Source organism: Physeter macrocephalus, chromosome 21, assembly GCF_002837175.3.
Source record: "Physeter macrocephalus isolate SW-GA chromosome 21, ASM283717v5, whole genome shotgun sequence".
NCBI lineage: Eukaryota > Metazoa > Chordata > Mammalia > Artiodactyla > Physeteridae > Physeter > Physeter macrocephalus.
This window is the reverse complement of record NC_041234.1, coordinates 73038097-73065557: the sequence shown is the minus strand read 5'-3', so window position 1 is coordinate 73065557 and position 27461 is coordinate 73038097. Positions and strand designations below refer to the sequence as shown.

Here is a 27461-nt window from a genome sequence, read left to right as displayed (position 1 = left end):
AATGGTCACCCTATAATCCTCTGTCTTGTATATTTTTTCAAACAATAAAAACACAAACAGTAGTTCCAGAAATTGGAATTATTTGAAAAAACTAACATTTTATAATATCTTAATAAGGTGAGTTATCAACGAATGATAACAAAAAAAGAGTAATTCACTATATTCACTGATAAAGTGCCATCAGTTAATAAACCATATAGCGATTTTAATTATAATCCTCTGACCAATAAATGTTACACATAAAGATTAATAACTGAATTTATACTAACTGTATCTACCTAATCTTTAATAACTTTCTGAAATGGTACATGAATACAAAATACCTTTAACAAATTAACACCTATTTCTCTAGCAAATTCTGATCATTTCTTTTTTTCTAATAAACAGGAGTGCTATATTATGAAAGATAATATTTATATGTGATGTGTTCAAATACATTTCCAAAACTTCAGTTAGGCAGATAGCAAAATATCTGAATAACTAATTGCCTTGTAAAAGATTTTTTTATTTTGAATACTCTCATTCAAGCCTGAAAACCTGCAGTCTCTGCCCTGTTTTTGAAATCAGGCGGTTTGAACCCACAGAAGCCAGCACACAGCCAGAGAGCCTGAGCAAACAACATTTTTATCATCTACGTCAGTCACACAATCTTTCTGCGAAGGACCCCTTCTATAGGTAATTTTCCCTTCTACTGAGATCTTAAGCCTATTTCTTCTTGCTCTGTCGTCAGTGGAAACTGAAAATAACTGGTTGCTCTCCTCTGTATAACCACCTCTCAGAGAGTGAAAGCTCCCTTCTCAGGTGTTCTCTTAAACCAAACAATTTCAGTCCATTTAACCTCACCACACAGATGTTAGTTTTCAAATGTTTAATTTTGTTAGGATGATTAGAACCCATTCAAAGTTTCTATTGCAAAGTCTCCCTTCAGCTACTAGAAAAGCACACAGACTTCTTGGTTTTACATTTAAGGCCCTTTTAGAGCTGGCCCTTGCCTACCTTTCTAACGTGTCCCCTGCTGCTTCCTGGTGCCTACCCTTCACTTCAGTCTGATTACAACTGCTTGAACATACCATGCAAATGGTATGTGCTTTTGTACATCTTGCTCTCTCTCTAGACCTTCCTCTTTTTTTTTTTTTTTCTATCTGCCAAGTGAATACCTACTCAAATTTCAAGACTACTCAACTACCCCCTCCTTTCTGAAGACTCCTCTAAGGAGTAATTGATGCCTTCCTTTGCCATATTCCTTCACTATAAACATTTCAACACAGTAGTTTCTTCCAGTCAGTATGAGCTCTTTCAAGGGAAGAGACCCTGTTTTACTAGTTTTTATTATCCACGGTACCTAGGAGCATGCTAGGACATACTAGGGAGGCAATCATTGTTTTCTGAATGAAGATTTCTCTCCACTTGTGTGGGCTATAGAGCAATACTTCTAAATTCAACTTTACTCTTGTTAAGTGTGTGTGTGTACATACATATACATATACATACATACATACATACATACATATATACAGAGAGACTGACCCCAAAGCCCAGATTCTTCCAGGACACCATATTTGTTGAGAGTTATGTGAGAGTGAATGCCAGAATAAAGTTACAACGTGCCCCTTGGGAAATGGAGCACTATACGTTTATAAGGGGAGACGGGAGCAAAGCAATTATGAATGTAGAAGTACATTCGATGATCCATTGTGGGCTGGACACTAGGGATCAGAGATAAACAATGCATGGTACTTTCAAAGCCTCAGGGAACCCAGAATTTAGGAGACAACACAAAATTATACAGAAAGGAGATGACGTAGGAGAGTAATTTGGTGGTAAATGTCAAGGACTGATATAGTTAGAATGATAACTATGGTACATGTAAACAAAGGCAGAGAAAGGACAAATTCAAGACACATTGTGAAGACAAACAGGATTAAGTCACTGAAAAGAAATACTTGGGATGAGGGAAAGGGAAAAATCAAAGACTCCAAAAGTTTTTAGTTCTGGTGATTAAAAGAATGGTTGTATCGTGTCAATGATAAGGAAAGCAATAACTCTAGAGTAAGCTGGCTTTGGGAAGGAGGTGGCAGTTCATTTTTTAAACGTAAGTGGTAGGTAGCTATGTGGAGCTAATCTATGAGAAGGTGGTCATGGCCATTCCATCCTCTCTGCTCCATTTTATCCTATATGATTTCACCTAATAATGCTTCTTAAACATCCATATGATCACGTCACTCTCTTCCTTCAAAAAATCCAATGGTTCTCTACAACTCATATAATAAAGTTCACATTTCTAATCAGAACAGTTATTGAGCACAGACTTTGGATTCAGACAGAACTGGGTTTGAACCTTGACTCTACCATTCACTAGTTGTGTGACCTTGGGCAAATGATCTAAACAATCTATGTCTCAGCTTTCTCATCCATAAAATGGGCATTAGATAACACTTGTAGAATTGAATAAGATAATGTATTATCATGACCATGATCATCATCCAGATTAGAAGTGATGAGAGGCTACTTTAGCTTCCCATCTTCACACAGAGTAAGTCATTACCATAACTTAAAAGTCCCTCTGTGGTCTGGTCCCCCATTACCACTGAGATCTTATCTCTAGCTATTATCCGTCAGCAGCCCGCCCCCTTCAACCATGCTGGCCTTTATTCTGCTGCTCCTTGAATTCACCAGGCATGTGTCTTACTCAGAGTCTGTTTGTGTGCTTTTTCTCTGCCTGGAAGGTTTCACTTTTACTCACTTGCATGCCTAGTTCCTTCCCATCTTTCAAGATCTATACTCAAAAGTCACTTTCTCATTATGGTCGTTCCTAGCTACTCTATCTAAAATTGCAGTCCACTCTCAAAACACCTTTTACCTCTTTCCCTCTTTTATTTTTCTCCATAGCAATTATCACAAATATACTATGTACCCTATTTATTTATTTATTGTCTGTCTCTGTCTGCTACAATGTCAGCTACACAAGTACAGGGCATTTTTTTCTTTTGTCTGCTTTGTTCACTTTCATACACTCAGCAACTAGAACAATGGCTGGCACATAACAGGCACTTAATACATATTTACTGAATGCACGGATGGATGAAGGTTTCCACCCATTTTCTTATGCTCTTCCTGACCTTAAATGCCTTCTTCCTTCATCAGGTGGTAGTAGCCTGTACCTCCTTTAAGGCGGAGGAGAACGAATATTTTTAACCCAGCTATCATGTGCTTATGAGCCAGACACTTTGATAAGTGTTTTATATGGGTCACCTTTTAAAAAAAAATCCTGCAAAGAATTCAGTTACTTAGTTATTAACAAGCCCATTTTATAGGTGAGGGACCAGGTTTAGAGTGCTTAAGTAACTTGACCTAGGTAAACAGATAATAAGAGCTGGTGCCAGAACACAACATGGTTAACTTATGTACACTGGGTGTCTAATGCATGGTGGACTGAATTAAGTGTCATGGATGATGAAGGTGATGGGAGTTGGGGGGCCAGGTCATTCAGGGAGAGTGGTGCTAATGATCCTCTCTTAACTTTCCTGAACAGAATTAATAAATTCTGTTTTTGTTTTCCCATAGTGCCTTACATATACTCCAGTTACAGGGTTTATTCCACAATATATAATTTTCTTTATGCAAGGAGTCTCACCTACCAAATTGTGAACTCCTTAAGAAAGAGGAATACATCAATTTTGTTCAGTAAATGTTTGTTGAATGAATAAATGCTACAGAGAGGCCAAAGATAATGAGGACTGACTTGATGACTAGAGAAATCTTCGGTGACCTTCAAGCACAGTTTCAATACAGTGTCAGGGGGGCAGACTTAAAAACAATGGACAGCCAGAAAGAGGACGTAACATGTAAGGTAATTTATTCAAAATATTGATTATGGATAAGAAATAACTAGATAATAAAGGGGGCAGCAGAGCTGGCAGCTGGAAAACGGTGAGGCTAGTAAGGAAGGTTATTATAATTATTTGTACCGAATACGTTCAGCATAATTAGGCCTGTGGGGATCAGGCAATGGAAGAAATAAGAATTAAAAATCATGAGAAAGGAAAATGGACAGACATTGACTATTTCACTCGTTCTCAAACCGTGGTCCCTGAACCAGCAGTATCAGCATCACCTGTGAACTTGACAGAAATGAAAATTTGGGGGCCACACACCAAATTGACCAAATTAGAAACTCTGAGGGCAGAGTCCATCAATATGTGATTTAATATACTGGCCAAAAAATTCTGATAGCACCTCCAGGTGATTCTGAGGCATGCTAAAGTTTGAGAACCACTAGACTTCTTTGAAGGAAATTTCCAGGCAAGAAGATGCTTGGCAATTGTCCACAGCTTGCTTGGGCCCTCTCATAATTATTTTCACATAAAAAAAGTTGAAGTGTCGATATGATTTCAAAGCTTAGTGTCAATTCAAAACTAGAGAGGAACAGACTAGCAATCTGTGGCATCTGAAGGACAGAATCACTCTGAATGTTCTTAATTCACATTAAAAATGAGACTGATTTGTATCATAATTTACCATCTACTTATCTAAGAGTAGATGACCCAAACAGTATGTCCCATGCTGTGAAGATTCTAAATACATTGTTCATAAGTCTTTTAAACTGTCCCTCATCCTTCACCTAAAACTGTATTGAAAATACACTCACATGATGTTGCAGTGTGTCTTGTCTACTCTGTATTATCAGAGTGATGGACTAGATAACCCAGGAGATCGTTTACGCCTTCCAACTCTAACTCAAGCTGCAAACTCACTTCTTACTGGCAAATCTGAATTAGTGTTTAAATATTTACTCAAGAATTTTTGAATCAGAATAATAAATGTCAGTTGCAGACATCAGGTTTCAATGCTTTCCCTAAAAAGTCTTGCCTTGCAAATGTATTTCACCAGTCCTAATTTCTGGGCTAATGTGTACTGGCTCTAAGTAGACAAACACCGTGACCCATATGTGAAATAGAGTTTCTTCGTATGAACCTACAGAGATCAGACAACAGCAGGTGAATGTAAAGAGAAAGAGGGCAAAAGGGGGGAAGCATCATCCCTGTCCATGACACAGGCACATTCTGATGCTGCATCTCCAATGTCGGCAACAGCATTTGCGGTGGAAGGCCAAGAGTGAGAATGTGTTCCTGCGTTACCACACATTATGTAGGAACAAAGTTGTGGATCGTATGCCCTCAGCTAAAGAAATCTTACACCCAACTTGGAGAGTGGCCCAGAGAATTCTCAGAATGACTAAACAAGCAAATATTCAGCCAGCTGCCAGAGAATATTCTCTTCCAGAAGAAGCAAGAATGTGCAGGATAAACACCAGGTTTTCTTGCATGAATTGGTGTAGAATGAATATTTATCAGAGATGAAACTGATTTTCATGTAAAGATTGTAAGAAATGCCGTGGTAAGGCAGAGTGGACGTTACTTAAGGAAAATTTTCAGGACACGTTTAAGCAGGTCTAAGAGTATTAAAACTTCAATGTGATATAATCTAAAATATACAACAAAGTAGTGAATATAACAAAAAAGAAGTGGACTCAGATTTAGAGAATAAACTAGTGGTTATCAGTGGGGAGAGGGAAGCGGGAGGAGGGGCAAGATAGGAGTAGGGGATTAAGAGGTACAAATTGTTATGTATCAAATAAGCTACAAGGATATATTGTACAACACGGGGAATATAGCCAATATTTTATAATAACTATAATGGAGTATGACCATCAAAAATTTTTTTAAATTGTGACTCACTATATTGTACACCTGTAACTTACATAATATTGTACAGCAACTATACTTCAATAAAAATAGAAAAAACTTCAATGTGAGATAAAAGTCCATGTCTCTAGACTGTATCAGAAGGAAGGCCTTTCTAGACACATCCCCTCCTTTTTCCCCTTGTGTTTATACAAATGGCCACAAGAAATTCAGCAAACTTATCAACAGGTCCTTTACTCAGGAAAACCCAGAATTGCCTAATCCCTCTGTGTCAAGAAAAGGGTTCTGACAGATAGCAATGCCACATGATCCACATTTACATCGAATTGTCCTTAGAAGGAAAGGAGATAGTGAAATGCAATGAAGGAATCTGGTTGAATCATTGGAATAAACCCACCTAGATTATCAATACGATCAGATCATTCAACTCCAGTTCTTTTAGCAAAAATTTTCCCTAATCATGGATCCTTTTTTCCCTATAATATTTGTATATTCAAGGAACAGTTAATATGTAAGCAATCAGGAATGTTCCAGTGCATATACCAAAACAACTACTACTGCATGCCAGTCTTAGTACAGCACATGAATTCTAATGTTTGTCTCCTTTATTTAAACAAAATTAAGTTCTGTACTCTCTGCCAAGGGTTGTTTACAAATTACTGCTTTCTTCAACACCACCACACGCTGCAATAACATTGAGAAATATAATGTATTTTTAAGGATTGCAATTACCATAAAGACATTAGCTTTGTAGCGGAGACCAGACAGGTTTCATACATGCTTTCCTGGCTTTATTTCTAACTCTCACCCAAAATGCTTTTCTGGGTACTGCATGACCAGGGCTGATGCTAATTCAGCCAAATGTAATCTATAGTAGAAAGATGTCTTAATTCTTTATGTAGGCCTGACTGTCCCTTTTTTATGCTCTTGATTTGGGTATAAAGTGGTATTTCTTATAAAAAGGGAACAGATGATATCAACTGTGTAAAAATCAAGCAATATAAGAGTTTTACACTTGTTAGCTTAATTTATGGCAGCAATCTTTGAAAGGAGAGCTTAAACTTGAAACCATGACAACATTAAAATGGCCAAAGGATTCATCTCAATTGCCACCTCCAGGCCCAGCAGGACAGTGGTGATGTGAGTTTCCCAGAGAAGACTAATTTTGCTTTCCTGTTCTTCCTGCTCCACCTCTCACCATTTCCCCTTCTAGCCCTACTTATGCATTCAAGGAGAATACCCTGCATATGCATTAGCCTGAAGTAGCCAGCACCAGTGGCAAATCAACAACCATTTTGTCCTTATTTGAGGAAAGGCCAGAAAGAATTAATGAATTATGTCTATACTTTAAAAAGAAAAACTGGTCTGGCACTTTCAACTGCTCTTAGTTAATCAACCTGCCTATAGGAGGCTTACCAAATAGAAGTTCTTCTGAGAATGGTTTTAACAAAATCAAGTTATTCTAAATTGGTATAGGAATAGTTTACAAGCATGAACATCCCTAAGGTCTCAGTGGTTTCTCTCAGAAATGGTTTAAGCATTTAACTAAAACTTGTGACTTTTATTGTCATGAGGATTTTACTTAACGAAACTGTTTTACATGCATGAGGTTTGAGAGTGGGTGGAAGAGTTTTGGGGTTTTTTTTCTGTACACAGCTTTAAAGATTATCACCACCACCAAATGGGTGTATAGAATTGATCTTGCTATCTATATACAGTGTAAATAAGTGACATTTGGAGGTGCAATATTAGTGGTTTTAGCTATTTAAGAACAACCTTTAAGGCCCAAGATATGTAATATTGCTAAAGTATAATTAGAATCTGAGGAGCAGCTGTTTAGGGGTGAGTTACATAATTAGCTATGTCCATTCGTTTTCATGACTGTATATTATTCCACCACATGAAAATAATTAATTTTAGTTACAGTCCCGTGTTGACCATTTCCATTATCTAGTTTCCTTTTTTTGGGGGGGTGGGGAAGTCATTATTACTGATATTCTTATAGATAATGGTGCCGTGAACATTCTTTTATTATAGTAAAATACACATAAAATAAAATTTACCATTTTAAGCATTTTTAAGTATACAGCAAAGTGGTGTTAAGTACATTCAACACTGTTGTGCAACCATCACCACTGTCCATCTCCAGAACTTTTTCCCATCTAAAATTCTGTACCCATTAAACAGTAATTCCCCATCCCCCTCTCCCCTCCCTACCCACTAGCAACCACTACTCTACTTTGTGTCTCTATTAATTTGTCTATTCTAGGTACCTCAATTAAGTGGAATGATCAATATTTGTCTTAATGTGTCTGGCTTATTACACTTAGCATAATGTCTTCAAGGTTCATCCATGCTGTAGGATATACCAGAATTTCCTTCTTTTTAAAGGCTGAATAATATCCCTTTGTATGTATATACCACATTTTGCTTATCCATTCATCTGTCAGTGGACACTTAGGTTGCTCACACCTTTGGCTATTGTGAATATAATGCTGCCATGAATACTGGTATACAAATATGTGTTCAAGTCTCTGCTTTCAATTCTTTTATGTGTACATCCAGAAGTGGAATGCTGCATCATACGGTAATTCCATGTTTAATTTTTTGAGTAACTACCATACTATTTTCCACAGGGGCTGGACCATTTAACATCCACACAAGCCAATCCACAAAAGTTCCAATTTCTCCATTTCCTCTCTAACACTTTTGTTTTCTGCTTTTTTAGATAGTAGCCATCCTAATGGATATGACGTGGTATCTCATTGTGGTTTTTTTTTTCTTTTGCGGTATGCGGGCCTCTCGCCGCTGCGGCCTCTACCGTTGCGGAGCACAGGCTCCGGACGCACAGGCTCAGCGGCCGTGGCCCACGGGCCCAGCCGCTCCGCGGCACGTGGGATTCCCCCCCGGACCGGGGCACGAACCCATGTCCCCCGCATGAGCAGGCGGACTCCCAACCACTGCGCCACCAGGGAAGCCCGCTCATTGTGGTTTTGATTCACATTTCCCTAATGATTAGTGATGTTGAGCATATTTTCATGTGCTCATTGTCCATCTTCTTTAGAAAAATGTCTATTAAAATCTTTTGCTCATTTTTGAATTAGGTTGCCTGTGTTTTGTTGTTGTTCAGTCGTAGGAGTTCTTTATGTATTTTGGATATTAATCCTTTATCAGATATGTGATTTACAAATACTTTCTCCCATTCTGTGGGTTGTCTTTTTACTCTATTGATAGTGATTATTTCTTTATATGTCTACAGAGTGATTATTCTTGTACATGTCTCCAGAGTCCTTATGTAAGCGCTTATCTAGAGAATATACTAGGAGTTGCATTTCTGGTTATTGTATCTTCAGCATTTCTAAATCTTACCAAATTGTTTTCCAAAATAGAGGTACCAAGTTACATTCTCACCAATAGTTGCCCTTGACACATACTCTTAGTCATACTTGATATTATCAGAATTTTTAAAATTTTGCCCATCTCACAGGTATGAAATGATATCTCATTGTGGTTTAATTGTAGGTGTGAATACAAAATGGTACAGGCATTTTGGAAAACAGTATCTTTCAAAATTAAACCTTACTTTCCATAAGACACAGCACTCCCAGTCCTAGGTATTTACCCAAGATAAAAGATATTTATGTCTTGTACATGAACATTAAGAGCAACATTATTTGTAATAGACACAAAGTAGAAACAACCCAAATGTCCATCAACTGATGAATAAAAATGTGGTATATGCATACAGTGGAATATTATTCAGTAATAAAAATGAACTACTGATATATGCCACAATATTATGCTGAGTGAAAGCCACACCAAATACAAAGTAACACAAAAGACTACATTATTGGATGATCTCATTCACATGAAATTCTAGAAAAAGGTAAAACTATAGTGACCGAAAGCAAATAAGAGGTTGCCTGGAGCTGGGAGTGGGGATTGACTGCAAAGGGGCATGAAGAAACTACAGGTTGATAGAACTGTTTCGTGCCTTGATTGCAGTATATACAAATAACAAATTTCATCAGACTGTATACTTAAAAATGAGTCAATCCGATTGTATGTCAATTATATTTTAGTTAAGTTACTTTAAAAAATTACAGGTTAAGTTCAAATCTCTCTTGATTGTGAACATATTTTACTTCTGAAATAATTAACACAACAAACAAAGTCCTATGGAGATGCTTTCAGAAATTTTCAAGTACCCAGGCCTTTCTCTACATTTCTCGTATATTTCATGAAAGCTGAAACTTGTAAACATAAAAAGATTTGAATGAACCAGGCTGTGGCTGATGAAAAATCCTTGGAATCGTACATCAGCATCTCTCCCCAAATCTTTGAATAGCTTATAATGCTTTTCAACTTCCTTCAGCACAAGTTTCCAAAGTAAAATATTCTGTTTTGATATAAGTATCTAATAAGGAGTTTGGGATTAACATATACACACTACTATATATAAAAGAGACAACTGACAAGGACCTACTATATAGCAGGGGTCCCCCACCCTCGGGCCACAAACTGGTACCGGTCTTTGGCCTGTTAGGAACCGGGCCGCACAGCAGGAGATGAGCAGCGGGCCGGCCAGCAAGCAAAGCTTCATCTGCCACTCCCCAGGGCTCCCTGTCGCTTGCATTACTGCCTGAACCATCCCCGTCACCCCGCCTCCGCTCCGTGGAAAAGTTGTCTTCCACGAAACCGGTCCCTGGTGCCAAAAAGTTTAGGGCTGGTGCTGTATAGCACAGCGAACTATACTCAATATTCTGTAATAATATATATGGGAAAAGAATCTGAAAAAGAATATATAAACATTTATGTATAACTGAATCACTCTTCTGTACACCTGAAACTAATACAACATTGTAAATCAACTATATTTCAATAAAAATTGAAAAAAAATAAGTATCTAGTTATTTGCTTGTATTTTAAGATTCAGTTCCTTTTTCTAAATAGTCAACTTCTGAATAGCTTATATTTCCTCATACTAAGCTGCTTGGATTCCAAAGAGTGATTCCCCACACAGAGCATTAAACAGTGACTTTCTTCATTCTTATTTATCTGAAAAATCTCAGGACATTCTCTTGTTAAAAGAAATATTACTTGATTTTTTTTGGTCCAATTAGCGAATAAGGAAGGGTACAGACACATAACAGTCATACAGTGGTACCATTATATTAATGTTTTTGAACAGGTACTGATTAATTTTGTCTAAAATTTTAAAAATAATAAGACCTAATTATAGAAAGCAGGTAGAAACTTATGAAAAGCAGTTTTAAAGATACTCTTACTGTACCATAAAAGGCAAGAGAGTATTCTGAGAATGCAGATTAAAAAAAAAAAAGATGAAAAAAAATGAATGGCAAGTCTGTGTGCTCGTCCCCATGACAGAAGTCAGGAAAAGCAAAATCTAAGTTTTGGTTTGTGGGAGAGAAGTAAAGCACATGTTGTAAATAAGGCTGGTATTGTGCTTTTCCTTTCTAAAGAAGAGGGGCAGCTTTATAGTATGGGCTATCATATAAATAACAGAGTACTTTGTGTTTTTTTTTTTGTTTGTTTTGTTTTTTGCGGTACGCGGGCCTCTCACTGTTGTGGTCTCTCCCGTTGCGGGCCACAGGCTCCGGACGCGCAGGCCCAGCGGCCATGGCTCACGGGCCCAGCTGCTCCACGGCATGTGGGGTCTTCCCGGACCGGGGCACGAACCCGTGTCCCCTGCATTGGTAGGCGGATTCTCAACCACTGCGCCACCAGGGAAGCCCAGTACTTTGTTATTTTGTAGTTAGTTAACCAGTACTTATAGCAACATAGATTATTTTTCATGTGTGCTATTATATAAAAGCCATCTCCCCCCTGCTCTCCACCCCATTTCTCCCTATTTTCCTCCCTGTCTCTTGTTTTAGTATTACAATGTTCTGTATTTGGCAACTAGCTCATCAGGCCCTCAAGGACTAGAGACATATGTTTTATTTCTCTTTATCCCTGCAAAGCATCTAGCACAGGGCTTCACAGAAAATAATCAACAAATGTGGCCAACTTGCTGCCCAAATACTAGCTAAAATGTATTTATATGTATATAAATACTTCTGAGATTCCCTAAAATTATCATAGGGATAATTGGATGTTCAGAGTTTTATTTGAATATTAATTGCTTATAAACCCCCTTCCATGGTCATCAGCCCTCCTTCTTAAAGTTCTGCCATGCCTTCATTAGTATGGTTTCACTGGACAGGAAAATCAGTTTGTAAGATAATCACTCACATTCAGTCACAGTAGCCACATTTTTTTGAACAACAGTCTCATACAGGGTCGAAATCCCCTTTGAACAAAGCTTTTATAGAGTAAAAAGGCATTTGTCTTCAAGCTTCCTAATTATATTCACTAAATGCTGTTCATGTTGTCAACTTTCCCCCACTGTGAGAATTACAAAATCAGTCATAAGATTAAACTCAGAAAATGACTACAGCAATTCACAGAATACTAAGCCAGCTGGGTTCATTTAAATCCTCTATGGAAACAGTCTTTGTGGTGAACCTAGCAAGACCTCCAGCTAGTCCCATAAATCATCATTTTTTTTTGGTCTGCTCCAGTGCTGAAATTATTTATTGCCACTCCTGATATATGGGAGACTCATCAAGAACCCAAAAAAAAGCTTTCTTATAAACTAGAGAATTATTCATCTCTGCCAGCCATACTACCCAATAGAACAGTTAACTATATCCATTATTGTTTAGTCACAATGACTTCAATGAGTATCTTTATGGCACAGTATTAAGTTGACTGTGTTTTTCACATCAATGTAAGAGGATAAAATTTTAAAAATGAAAGAAAATACAGATGTATTCGTTGTTTTTGTTTCTTTGAAATGAGTCTGTATTTAATGAGTCATAAACAAAGCCATACATGAGTCCCCTACTGGAAACAAATTATACCCCTCACTATAGTTCTCTATACAAATATATATTGTTGGCTTTTTAAATAATTATTATTGGCAGAAGATAAGGAGCATAATATGGCAACTCATACTTTGCATTTTTAAAAGCTCTTTACAAGTTTGTCAATTAACATGTAAGAAGTATTTAACTCAATCTTATTTCTCTCTGATCATCCAATTCTGAAAACCATTGCTGAAACTTTCTCACTCCTTCATTCTCTCTCTCTTATTTTGTCTCTCAATCTCTCTCTCCCACTCTCATTCTCTCTCTCCACACACACACACACACACACACACACACACACACACACACTTTTTGACTGGGTCTGGCTTTTAATTCCTTTTTCTCAGTCCTTCCCCTAACATAAACTTTCAAAAATTGGAATCTCTTCCATATCAAAAAGATCATGTGTTTGCGTAGGGGAGTGCAGTAACTAGGCATTAACTAGTCTACAAGGCAAGTGTGTATGTATGTACAATATATATTCATGTTACCCCTCATATCAAGTTATCTAGACTAATGGAAGGCAGATTTAACTGTAACACAGAGAAGTTAAAACCAGGGCTAGCAGCATAGGCATCACAATATTAAGAATTACAGTTGAGTCTTGGGTGTGTGTGTGTGTGTGTGTGTGTGTGTGTGTATGTGTTTAGAGGACAGAACATTTTCACATATATAAGTAAAATAGAAAAAAATATTGAGAGGAAAAAAAATGTTTCCAAAGCAGCCTGTATTGACAAGGAATACTAATCAAGTCTGCATCAGACAAATTACATTTATAAACTATTGTTCTCCAGAGAATTTAATAAACTGAAAATTGGGGGAATATAATGAAGTTTTCACACAACCGATAGTGTTGTAAATGTGATAATATCTAAACAGATGCAATCAAATTCTGAGAAAACAAACAAGTGTTACATTTAAAGTATTAGCTGACTAATTTGCAGCAATGAAGGTAAATTAATGAATATTTCAACTTAGAGAAAAATCTTTAAATAAGCTCATGGAAACTCTGTATTTTTAGAGGGAAGTAGGAAAATAAAGGTGTGAGTCTGTTTCTTTTCATCAGAGCTCAAGATTTCAAAAAAGGTATTCTCATAGACATACTCTTTCATAACTATACCAATTCGAAGTACATCTACAAAATAGGTTAGGGCTTCCCTGGCGGCACAGTGGTTGAGAGTCCGCCTGCCGATGCAGGGGACACGGGTTCGTGCCCCGGTCCAGGAAGATCCCACATGCCGCGGAGCGGCTAGGCCCGTGAGCCATGGCTGCCGAGCCTGCGCGTCCGGAGCCTGTGCTCCGCGGCGGGAGAGGCCACAGCGGTGAGGCCCGCGTACCGCAAAAAAAAAAAAAAAAAAAAAAGGTTAATCCCTGTGCCTAACATGATCATATAGTTTTACCCCTGCTGACACAGCAGTCAGTCTCTTCTCCTGTCTCAATACTGTAACGTAGGCTACAGAGAATAAGAAAGATACAATGCATCTCCACATTAACATAAATCTGGAAAATGTTGTGACCATTTGGAATAATTGAGATACCTATCTTAGAAGAAAGCACCTCTAAAGACAGAAACACACACTACCTTCATCAAGTTTTCTTTCTACTTAAGGAGTCAATCTGTATGTGCAGACCACTATAGTATAGGGATATAAAGAGACTAGGTGCCTTACATCTTAGAAGTGGAAAAAAAGCTGATTTTCAAACTGAAGGACAATCTTCAAAGCATATGGTAGCGTATTCACGGGATTACAAAATTAGGGAGACGGGCTCATAGGTTCCCAACTCTTAGAGGGCTGTATTTTTAAAAGGAGAACCTCAGAAGTAGCCTGTGTTTTCCTCAGATTTTTAAATGGCATGAAGGACATTGGAGGTAAAGACTCTGGATTGGATTTCTGAGCTGGTATCCACACATCTTGATTACTGGAGAAATGAGATGATTGAAGCAATCTTTCAGTATTACCATTTGCCCATGTGCCCAAGTCCACATGCACTGCTTAATAATATGTGCTTGAGGACATATAATGAATAACATATGGGAATTAAAACAATTTATGGAGAATTGTTTTTTTAAACAAATAAATTTAGAGTTCTTTAAATTTAAACATTTCTGCATTTATTGACTTAAGTAATATGAATGCTTGCTCTTTGAAAATCACAAATTTGGGTATACTGATTTTTGTGAAGAACTACGGGAAACAAAACCCTTGACACAGTTATAAAAACTGAATCTAAAATGTCACCACTGACATAGTCACACAAGAGCTGAACATTCATCTTTTCAACACTGAATGGTTCTCAATGGTGAGAACCCATTAAGCACAATACAATGCAACACAAAGGATTTAAATAAAGGTCGACCATCAAATAAGCTGAACAAAGAAAACCATTTAACATTAAGAATGATATCCTGTCCTTATGTCATTCTATGGTGCTTAGTTATTTCAGAGGTCAACAATGGTGAATGTTCTTGCTTCAACGTAATATAATGAGGCACAGACAAAGCCTTAACTTGAGACGTTTGTGTCTATTGGTCATGAATTATGAAAGAATGATATGGTGTATCACTATTTTATGTGGTGACATTTTAAAATGCAAAGTAACGTGAGTGAGCGCCTCTGTATTTTGCTGTAGCTTTGGATCTTATATCACTGATTATAACCAGTGAATCATAGAGATCACCAGCTGAAAACTCTGCTGCAAAGAGCCCACAGGAAGGAAGGCTAAAAGGACCCACAGGGAAAAAAAGGAAAGCTTGGTAAGAGGACCTAACATTCCATCCAACCCTGTTCTTGACAGAGAATCTAATTTTCCCTTACACAGAATTGTTCCAGGACAAATTATCTCCCTCAAAGCAATTTTCTTCTCAGCAAATTATCAATCACATCTCCCCCAAATCCAAATAACGCCATACACTGTCTTATAGGAAAAAGCATATTTGACTGAAGCAAAAGAGATCATCAAATTCTAAAAACTACCTTGAGCCACTGAAATAATTTGAGTCCCAGGAAAAGTGGGATTCTAACTTTGCCTCCAATACTGAGTGATCCTGGGTAAGCCATCTCTCTGGAGAACAGATGTTCATTTGTAGAAAATATGTATTGAGAAGAGCAGCCAACCCTGCCTCCACAAAACTGATATGGTCTGCGAGCCTGTACATACAAAGCAAGTGATTGCTCTATAATTATGCAGATTATTAGGTGCTATTTTATTACAAATATATAGGTTCCACTACCTGGATACATTAAAATCTATTAGAGGAAGACAAACTTCCTATTAATATTCCTCCAATGACTTCTATTTCAATTTGAATAATAAAAAAGAGAGATTCCTCATTTTACAAGCTACTGGAGAGTCAAGAAAATCCACCTGTGATTTTCCCCATTTTCAGTACTCTGTAATGGGCAGAGTTGGTTCTGTAATGCTTCCTTGAAATGAGCCACATATGACTAAACCTTCTGCTACAATTTAGCGAGAGGCAGTGTGTTGCAAGGTTTTGGACACAGAAAACCTAGATTTAGGCCCAAACTTGGACATTTACTAGCTTTCTGATCTTGAAAAAAATTGCATAATCTCACTGGGTTTTCGTTTTCTAATTTGCAAAATGGGGTTAATAATAATAAACCTCTCTGAATCACAAGGGATACATCTAAACTGTAAAAGCATAGGCAACCAAGTGTATAGACTAGTGACCAGGATTTATTGATCTTTGCTAAGGTGCCTTTCACTATATTCTACAGTGGTTATTTTCAACAATATCTTTGGTTTTAAATTAATAGTCCCATATTTATTTATTAACCTATATTTGAGGGTGAATTTTTGGTTTATATTGATAGCAAACAATACATTTTTATGTTTTTATAACTAAACCATAGCATAGTGTTACATTTACATATTTAATAGTTTCGCTGGTAAAAATACACCCTTTATATCTGTGAGACACTAAATTCTCTCACGTAAAAAATGCTAATACTTATGTTGAACACTCACAACAAATCATTTTATTTAATCAAATCGCCTACCTTTCATTCAATAGTAATTTATTGAGGGCTTCCTATACAATAGACACTGGGGATAAAATGTAGAATAAAATAATAACCACCCTCCATGAGTTCTGAGTCTTTAGAGAGAAAGAGAGATAAAATAATTATAGTGCAGTGTGAACAGTCCTATAATAATTATACTCACAGTGTGTAGTGGTAACCAGAGAAGAAGAGCTAAAGGGTAAAAACCAGATGAAGAAGAGTAGCAAAGGACATTATAAAAATGCGAAAGGCAAGCTGTTCCAGTTACATGTATTTAAAAAAAGGGTGAGAGAGAGAAAGAGAGAAAGCATAATCAGGAGGCCAAGACTCTACCTCTAGTTTCATAACTAAAGTGACCAACTGTCCCAGTTTGCCTAGGACTGTCCCTATTTTAGTAGTGAAAGTCCTGAATCCCAGGAAAGCTCTTAGTCCTGGGCAAACCAAAACAGTTGGTCGCTATATCCAGCTTTATGAACCTGACTGTCACCTAGTAAGAAGGTGGCTGTCTGCAATTCAGAAAGAGAGCCCTCACCATATACCAACCAGGCTAGCATCTTGATCTTGAACTTCCAATCTCCAAAACTGTGAGAAAATAAATTTCTGGGTTTGTCTGTTTTTTTTAATTTTATGACTTATGTGTTTTTTTTTTTTAACATCTTTATTGGAGTATAATTGCTTTACAGTGGTGTGTTAGTAAATTTCTGTTGTTTAAGCCACCCAGCCTACAGTATTCTTTTATGGCAGCACGAGCTGACCAACACACCAACCAAAGTATTTCACTTCTCTAATGGTCAGTTTTCTCATCCGCAGGCTGAAGGGGCTAGATTAGATACTTTCTAATGTTAAGGTTCTAAGTTTTGATAGAGATAATCCACATCATTTCAGCTAAAAATGATTAGATACTGTAAAATTTTTAGAATACTTAAATGTAACTTTTTGCTTAGATCTTTTATAGATTTTCTCTTGAATTACAAATTTCTAAATTGTGCTTCCATAGACAGCAGTCATTTTCCTTACAAATCACATTTTCTGGTACATTATATTTCGCACTGAAGCTGAACCTAATTCACTCTCCATCTTACAACTTCTCTAGGGGAGATAGATGCCTTCTTTTGTATACTTGGGGAGATATCTGTAATACTCTGTCACTAATACCATGTGATGACCTCTAGGAAATAAGGCCTTTATGTTACATACACTTTATATAAATGATGAATCTTAGAAAAAAGTAGCATAATTACATTACTCTATTAACCCTACTAAATTAAAGTTAGATATCTAAAATTTTCTCCACAGTAAAACTAAATGTTTTCTTCAGGTTCTTTGTATGCCATATCTCACATTTGTACAAAAATACATCATTATACCATATCATAATTTGTTATGTCTCTCTGTCCAACTAGAATGACTGGAAAGTCACAGTATGGGTGAAGGAGATATTAACTCAAGGCAGAAAAACAAAGGTTTTTGGCCTTCAGAAGTTATAAAATGGGCTGTGAGTGATTTTCAAAAAAAAAAAAAAAGCTACGGAGGCAAGATACTGAAGCTAGTATACAAATTACTCAAAATCTTCTCACAACCTGCCTACCAATGTTATTTGTTTCCAACATACACCCAATATTCCAGGCAGTATAGTTTTCCAATTCATCTTCAAACACATCATGATTATTCCTAGTCATATACCATTATTAAAAAGAACTACTACCATTTTTTAACATTATAATTCTTCAAAGTACTGTGACAAAGATCATTTTATTTGACCCTGAAAACAATCCTATGAAAATAAACAAGGGTCACTGTATATTTCCTCATGTATAGATGAGGAAACAGGTTTGGAGAGAGTAAGTGACTTGGCTATGAAAATTTAGCTAGTGATGGGCAAAATGGAAGCTAAAATGTAAGTTCTAAGGCCAGTGTTCTCCCATCTTGTAAGGTTATGGCTTCTTCCCTTCGTATAACTTAATTATACCTATCCTTCAAGATCCTTCTGTTTTAATTTATAAGTACCACTCACCGCCACGCCCATCACCAAAAATTCCTCCCTCCTGAAGTCCTGCTAATCTGAAAGTAATCTCAATGGCCATTAATTTTTATATTCATTGCTAGAAGTATATTGTGACATTACGTAATATTCTGTATGTATATTTCCTGGCTACTCAACTGTATCACAAGCTCCTTGAGCTTTCTATGTGTCTTCTGTAATGTCTGTATCCCCTGGTATACTGACCATCTGTTTTGTTTTGCCTTTATTTGTTCAGGCCTGGCTTTTATCCCTTCATCTGCCCCTAACCTTTGGTATCCTCATCCTTGGTAACAGCCTTCTTTAGGGCATGACCAATCATCCATCACAGTAGTCTTGGTAGCACTGTCAATCAAGGTTCTTTGCCCTCCCTTGGACAAGGGGTATTCTGATAATCTACGCCAGGCCAATTGGTCTCTCCTTCTAATTAGAATTTGAATCAAATACAAGGAAAGGAGGAAGAAAATGGGATATACCCCAGAGGCAACTTCCTGGAAAGACTTTCCATTCATTCCTGCTCTCTGCATTCTCAAAGCTGCCATAGTTGCTGCTCTTTTAAAAGCCAAGTTCTTCAGGCTTTCCTCAGTTTCTGGCTGAGCTCCTCCTTATAAATTCTATGTTTTGCTTAAATCAGGCAGAGTCACTTTCTGTTGCTTGCAAACGAAGATCCTTATCTGATATACCCACAAAGTTTAGTGCCTAGGGAGTGCTAAGTATTTTTAAATGTTTCATTCTTATGTAGATTATATGTTATTACACACTGAAAACATAAACAACAAATGGCCCTGAAGTACAACACTGCTACTGGTTAGAATTTTAATAACCAACAGGCAAGTAGGGGCCAAGCTAACATTGGAAACTCATTTGCATAGAAATGATTTTTATTACAGTTCAGCACCCTGGATTGGTGACTCACAAAGTGATAATACACTGCTGCAAATTAACAAAGTATTTTGTGGTGAGGGTAGTGCTTATAGTAATGGTACCCTTTAGTGATATTTGACATTTAAGTTAACCCGTCTGTTTTCCTTTTCTTCCCAAATATTATAGGAGCCAATTGTGACCATCTGAATTTTTAATATTACTTTACTACAAGAAACATCTGATAAGTTTAACTGCTTATGTTGTGGTTCCTTTTTAACTAGGCGAATATTTTAACATAATCTATAGCTTCATGTGAAAAGCGGTAGATTACAGTTTTAAATTCACCGAGAAAAGAAATTATCATTAGAATGTTAATTAGGTAAATGGTACCATTTTAAAAGCATAATCAGTGCCCTGCAAAGAAAGTTCCCTCTGCTATTTTTTTAACAACAACAACAAAAAAACAAACACTGAGAGAAATCAACCAAGTAATCATTTACAATATAACTGGAATTTAACACCAATTCTAGCTAATCATACATCAGTAGTTAACTCAGTTTCGAACAGTTTATAAACCTAAGCTAACTATTTCTATGTACTTCAGTAAATTTCTGTCATTTTAGGCATTTATATCTACTCAGAATCCTTTGTTTTCCAGGAGCATCCTTTTAATCCTAGTTATTGTGGGAATATCATACATGTATATGATATTTCTTTCTTAATGACAAGTATTTCCCTGAAGATAAAAATCCTACTGAAAAGTGGGAGAGGGCAGAAGATTTTTAAACATTCACTTCTTTCTCTTTTAGAACATCTATTACTACATGCTAGTATTTCCCGTAAGATTATTTCTTATTTTATTTGAAGTTGGCAAAAATCTTTGTGCTGAATCCTTTGAGCATACCTCTAGTGATAGATGTCAGACCAGCTCTGTGTGAAAGAACTTTTATTTGACAAGTAGATGACAGGAAGAAGCCTCTCTCCAAAATACAAGATGCAACTGTACAATCCTTCTGTGAGAGTAATATAATCTTTTGGTCCTATGTATAAATGACTTATTCATTCTTGCCTCAAAAATATCAGTTCATATAATTAATTTGAATAGTGTGAAATTACGACACTTAAAAAAGGTACATATTTGTTCAGATTAGGATAGTTTGTTTTAAATGTCTTTTTTATATGAATTAAATGTGGAACAGGTAACAATACAAATTTCCAATGATATTTTCTTTTAATTTATAATATTTTTGTAATCGCCAACCAAGAACACTTTAAGATTCACTCACTGTGCCTACAGTGTATACTCTAAACAAGTAGCATCTTGATAAAAGATGCTTTTACCAGTGTTGAGTATATGTTGTGCAATAAAATGAAAAAGTCTTAAATATTTAGTTTATCCTACAAATCGGGGTGTGAGTTATTCTAATTTATTACAAGCATAGCCTTATTCTTGTTGGTATTATCAAATAATTGCACATGTCCCCTAATATCATAAGAAGAGGGACCAAAAATATTTTTTGACAAAAATCTAGCATGCCAGACCATCTTCCCTATCTTCCTTGCTTTCTTTCCTTACACCCCTCAAAAATAAATCAGGAGTAAACAGATACAATTTCATTATGCATCCTACTATCCACAAATGTGTTTTTTGTTTTGTTTTGTTTTGTTTTGTTTTTGCGGTACGTGGGCCTCTCACTGCTGTGGCCTCTCCCGTTGCGGAGCACAGGCTCCGGACGCGCAGGCTCAGCAGCCATGGCTCACGGGCCCAGCCGCTCCGCGGCATGTGGGATACTCCCGGACCGGGGCATGAACCCGCGTCCCCTGCATCGGCAGGCGGACTCTCAACCACTGCGCCACCAGGGAAGCCCTACAAATGTTATTCTTTATGTCTATCCGGGTGAGAACTACCAGGAGCAAATCACTTTTGATACATATTAAAATGCTAGTCCATGTATATGTAATGCACATCTATTTAATGCATGAATAGAAAAGAAATTTATATCCATTCCTAGATTGGGGATTCTTGTAATAATATACTTCAAGAACTAACCAAAGTTCTGTAATGTTTTCAGATGTGAAAGAAAAAAAAAGTGAAACCATGGTGAGACGTCAAAGATACATCACTTGTTTTCAGACTTATTTTTGTCTCCAGCTTTCTTACAGGCCTTCCCCTCAGAGTCTGTTAGTTTTCTCGTGTAACAGACAGATCTTTTCCTTTAATAAGGTGGTTTGCGCTAACCTAGAAATGGACGTATACCATCACTTTTGCATTTGTCTGTTTCTTTGTTTACTTTTCACAAGAATGAAAGCATAATCAAAACAATAAAACGATTATCACTTGATTTTTAAAAAACTTTTAGTTAATGCACTAGATACCTAGTATAAGTTTAATAACACAACACTATGCAACAATAAAGAGTATTATTTTCTTGGCGGAGAAAAAGCAAAGCATATTCAGAAGGCAATTTCTGGCTATCACCTCATTGAATTTAGCTCCTTAAATACTTTTCGGAGAGACATAAAATAAGTTTGAAGGGACTGAAATACAAGATTGCGTCTACTTTATAAAAGCAATTTTTTTTGGACCTAAAAACTCCAGAAAGATTTCATCAGCAAGAGCTGAGTACTATACTACAAAAGAATTTGCAGTCTTTGAGATTTTACTACAGTAAGGTTTTTTAAAAATCATTTATCTGTTTTAATTTAGATACAATTTGCATGCCATAAAATTCATCCTTTAAAAGGATACTTTTTTGGGCTTACGTACTATTCCTATTTAAAGTTACCCCTCTTGTAGATGAGATTATTGCTGTAAATTGGCATTATAAAGTGTTATCTTACCTTACAGAGAAAGTTGATCTTAAAACCCAAAGACTGGGCATTTCTTGAGCCTGAGTTCATGTAGTTTCCAACCAAAAGAACTAACTCTAAAAGTCTGTTAAAGCTTTCACTTTTCTTCAGTTCTTCACAGGCCAGAGTTACTGCTATGATGCTTGGTTTGATGTTGTTTACGTGTTCTTCAAACGTGAGCTTGAAAAGAATGCTATTGAGACGAGGACGCAACATTTTCACTGAGCTCATCTGTAAGATAAGGAATGCTGTATAAGAATATATATATAAAGCCCGTTATTTTTCTCTCTAGTGGGGATCATTTTATAGACAATACTGTAAAACTTCTGAATAAAATGAATTCTCTCTGGGTTTTAACAAATATTATTCTACTTTGTTTTAGACATTTCAAAGGAATATTTTTTGCAAAGTTTAAAGAAATAGCTGTTCAGTTTTAAAGGAATAAATGAAATCATCCTTACTGCATTAAGAAAATATTATTGAAGCTAAACAGTTGCTGTATGTTAACTGCATAATCATTAGTCATCAATAGCATTTAAACTGCCAAAAATCTGTCCCTGAGGCAAACTACGAAAATGTACAAACATGACATTGAGTTGAGTGAATAGTTGCGCCACATATAAAAAATGTACACGATGACAGAAAATGTAAGTGCAACCACATTTCCTAAAAAAAAAATTACATATCACTATGCTGTCTGAAACCAGAAGACTAGCTCTGATTGAGCATTTAACAATTTTAAACCTATGATTTCTATTAATAAAATGTATTAAATATTTATATATGCTCTAAAGAATTTCACCTGCTCTAAAGAATTTCACCTACTTGACAGAATGTTGATGTTAAATAATTAAGTTATGGTAAAATCACATGAACTTACTTTTAAGTACATTATTCAAGAATTCTATATTGGTTTTCTTCAAAACAGTTAAACTTAGGTTTTAATTAATTGTTTCATAGTATCGGTGCACATTCTCTATTCCCTTTGGTATAGCTCCTACGATAATAATTTCTTTTAGTCTTTAATTCCCCAAAACTCCAAGCCATTTCACTAGTTTTTATTCACCAAAGGAATTCTGGGAGAGAGGTGGGGGGAGGGTAGACACATAAGAACATAAGCACACACACAATGAAATTATTAACAATCCTAATTACATTTATTCTTTTTACACTTATAGCTTAGTTTTCTTTTTAAATACAAATGCCAGGCACAGTGTAGGCATGAGATATCTGTAGACAACATGAAAAGAATTTGACAGCATAAACAAGAGTCCTTAAGCCACAAAGAACCCTTCAAAAGCAGCAAAATGAGCTGCTGAATAGACCCTATCTGCTCTAACACAAAAGCAAAGCATAATTTATCATTTTAACTCTTTGAAATGAATTTTCACATTAACCATGGGTATCTGCCTGTCCAAACATTAACCTTTGCCGTCTGCTAATCCCCCATACGCTTTCAGGCTTTTTATAGGCAGATTATAAAAGTATGCTGGGAATATCCGCCTGTTACTATATCTACGTAAGTCAGATCACTTACCAATAGCTTTTTTTTTAATACGATCAGGGTACTATTCAAAGCATCCTACTGGGACTTCCCTGGCGGCACAGTGGATAAGACTCCGCACTCCCAATGCAGGGGCCCAGGTTCAATCCCTGGTTAGGCAACGAGATCCCACACGCATGTCGCAACTAAGAGTTCGCATGCCACAACTAAGGAGCTCTGGAGCCGCAACTAAGGAGTCTGCCTGCTGCAACTAAGACCCGGTGCAACCAAATAAATAAGTAAATTCTTTAAAAAAAAAAAAGCATCCTACTGTTTCTTCAGTACTCGCATGGTAAGTATAAGACACACCATCTATTCACAAAAGTGTCCAATATACCTCAAAACTCCTAACACAATCACTTGAAAACTATAGCTAGCGATAGAACCAGCCCATGATTCTAAATGGGTAAACAGAAATTAAGTGCTGGAGATGTTCACTGAAAGAAGAGAAAACTCTAAACTCTATGACTACAATGTTTAATGAAGGCTACACAGTAGAGGGGATACAAATGGATAAATAGATAAAAATTAAACAAGTAGAGAGAGAGAGAGAGAGAGAGAGAGAGAGAGAGAGAGAGAGAGAAAGCGAGCGAGCAAACACAAACGGGGACCAAAAGGAAGTTGTGAGAAAAGGTTTATAGGTTAGGAATATATGAGGTATATACCTAGGGGCAGAATTTAGATCAAAGTATCTTAAGAGTCCAAGTAAAGGCCATAAAATTGGAAGCTAACCACACCAAAGTCTACGTCTCCATGAATATGCAAATCGCCATGTGTATATTTGTGTGGGAATCTAAGTTTGTATGTCATTTTCTGCCTTCATTTATGCCTCTACCACTGTCTCCAAATCCTTTCCCACTTAATTTTTCCTTTCTTTTCACTGTTAACTGGCTATAATTAGCACAGTAGCATGTTTCCTATCATTTTATATGTTTAGGAAGTAGTGGTTTTTCAGTCTCCCTGATGGTTAAAAAAGCCATAGAACTACTTTGACCAGGTGCTAGTCACCAAATACCTGTCCTTTTTCCCATGCTCTGTAGGACTTGTAGGAACCCTGCTCACCAGGGTGGCCTTGGTCTGAGATCCACAAGGAATTTAAACCCTAGGCTTACACAGATTTTCTTTTAGTCTTGCTTCAGTTCTAATACCACTTGTTTTCATTCATATTTGTATCCTTTCTGGGCTTTGTATTTCAATCCTTGGCCTACAAATCCAAAGAGCAGGGATTTGATTTTTTTTTTTTTTTTCAATACCAGCTCCAACCAAAATAATGTGACCAAAAGTGTACTTTAGTAATTACAATAACAATAATAACGGTGAATGACATTTATTGAGTACTCTGTGCCAGACATTTTTCTACAGATGTGTTATATACATGTATGCAGATTTGATTCTCAAAACAACCCTAGGAAAAGGTTATTAGCCTTAGTCTCATTCTAAAGATGAGGAAAGTGAGACATAGAAATACTAAGGAACTAGCACAGAGTCAAGTTGTATGTTGAAGATCTGGATATTTGAATTCAGGCATTCTGGCTACAGAATCCAGACTCTCAACCACTACACCACGCCGTCTCTTGAGTCATACTGAGAGCAGTATGTATGAGTGGCTGAAGGAGAGATTAGGGGCAGGGATACCATTAGTTAAATCTTCAGATGGTCTTAGAAACAGGTAATGACCTAGGATGTTGACAGTAGGAAGGGCAAGGAAGCAATAGATACAAGAGGCAGAATTAAGGAAGAAGCAGTGGGACTTAGTAAATGACCAGTTATGGGAGGAGAAAGTCAAAGATGGCTCCAAGATATAAAGTCCTTTGTGAGGTAAAATGTTGGCATTAATGAAGGCTGAAGGAGATGCTGATTTGATGCAGTTTACTGTTTGTTTTTTCTTGTTTCAGAGAATGAGGATAGATGAATTTGCTTCCCCTGATCTGCTGCCTACACTTCAGTAAGCTAATCAGGGACTAAGGCAGTGGGGGCCGGTAGGGTATAGCTTAGTAGCAAATTCAACCAAAGGACTGAATCTAGAAACTTTTGCATAGTTAGACTGTGTGAAACTAATCCACCTAATTTTTCTGCTTCAGTTTCCTCATTTGTCAAGTAGGGGAAAGTCCTGTCAAGCAGTTTTGTTTTGATAATTAGGTAGGAGCCAAATAAATGATCCATATATATTCTTTCTTTCTTTTTTAGTCTCTGCCTCTAGAGTTATGGAAAGGTGAGGTAAACAATGCGAGATTCACAAGTGAAAAATATTACTTGGATGTTACCCAGACATTTTTATTAGCATTTAAGTGAACTTGGTTCACCATCCTCTCAGACACCAGTGTATTTTATTATTAACAAAGACACTATTAGATCCCCACTATGAAGACTCCAAATCTTGGAGTCATATTCAAATCCTGGTAAAGACAATGTAATTTAATACCATTCCTTGCCTATATTTTAACCTGAAGAATTTCTTAGAATTGGTTCTTATTTTCAATTCTCACCATTCAAGCTTAAAATTTACGTACTTCAAGGTTGAATTACTAAAATAGACTATTTAAATATGTTCCCCAGTCCCTCCAGCCTTCCCCCCTCCAAATCCTCACATGAATAGTAAAATGACACCTCTATAATAGGGAAATAATATTGTTTTCTTGGCATTTTGAGTTTTAGGTATTGTTATGATATCTGATAGCATTTGGAAATTCAGTCCTTGAGTTTAGGAGGAGATAAGTATCAGAGTTGGCAGATTTGGAAGTGACTGGAATAGATGTTGTGAAAGGCAGGTTGTTGATGAGGAGAGTGTATAGAGAGAAGAATCAAAGACTGCACCTTGTGCAGCACCTAGCACGGGTCCTTGCATTTATTAGACATTCAAATATTTGCTGACTGATTTTAAAAGCACTCCTTAGATGACTAACCATTTTCCGGATCTTATCCCAAGGAGGACAGACAAGTTGTCTATTGAACAAAATTAACAGCCGATGGTAATGTTTTACTGTCCCCAAAATAATGTCTTCAGCTAAGATGTCAAACCAGAAATGCTAGGGAATTAACTTTGTTGAACTGCTGTTACTGGATATAATCTATCATCAGTCAACCTGATTCGGGGAAGAGGCTGTGCGTCATAAGAGGATCAGAACTGACCTCTGACTTGGCAAAATTTCTTCCTTCATTTACTCACCAGAATAAAGTTTAGTGCAGAGCAGGTGATAAACATCACAGGTGATTTGAAAAAACAAAAAAAAATCCTTGTAAAACAAATGGATGGATGGATGTATTCATTCATGCAAACAGAAACTCCAATATCAGCAAAGTGCTGGATTGGGAAGCAGATGCATAGTGTGAAGAGGTATCACAGTAGGCTGATGTGAGGCAGGAGGAGGGTACCCTACTCCCTATGTAAAGTCATTAGCTACCAAATGTGTCATCCCAACGGTATTGCCCAGGCTCAATCTTAGCCTGAATTCAGAGTCCCGTATAACTATTTTGAAGGGTAGGTTCGAGAGAATTTTCCCCTTAATCCTCAGAGAGGGAGAGAAA

At 36.8% G+C, this 27461-nt stretch overlaps 1 protein-coding gene across 15 annotated transcripts in view; it reads right to left on the bottom strand.

The window, feature by feature from the left end:
• DIAPH2 (diaphanous related formin 2) overlaps positions 1-27461 on the bottom strand; it is a 919875-nt gene that overhangs the window by 434315 nt on the left and 458099 nt on the right. For all 15 annotated transcript variants that reach the window (XR_008616350.1, XR_008616349.1, XM_055081634.1 and 12 more), the window contains one exon: positions 22385-22624. Coding sequence is in view for 13 of the 15 variants with exons in the window: in XM_055081634.1 (XP_054937609.1) it covers positions 22385-22624 (240 nt within the window). In the remaining 2 variants the exon portion in view is untranslated. The remainder of the gene's footprint in view (positions 1-22384; positions 22625-27461) is intronic.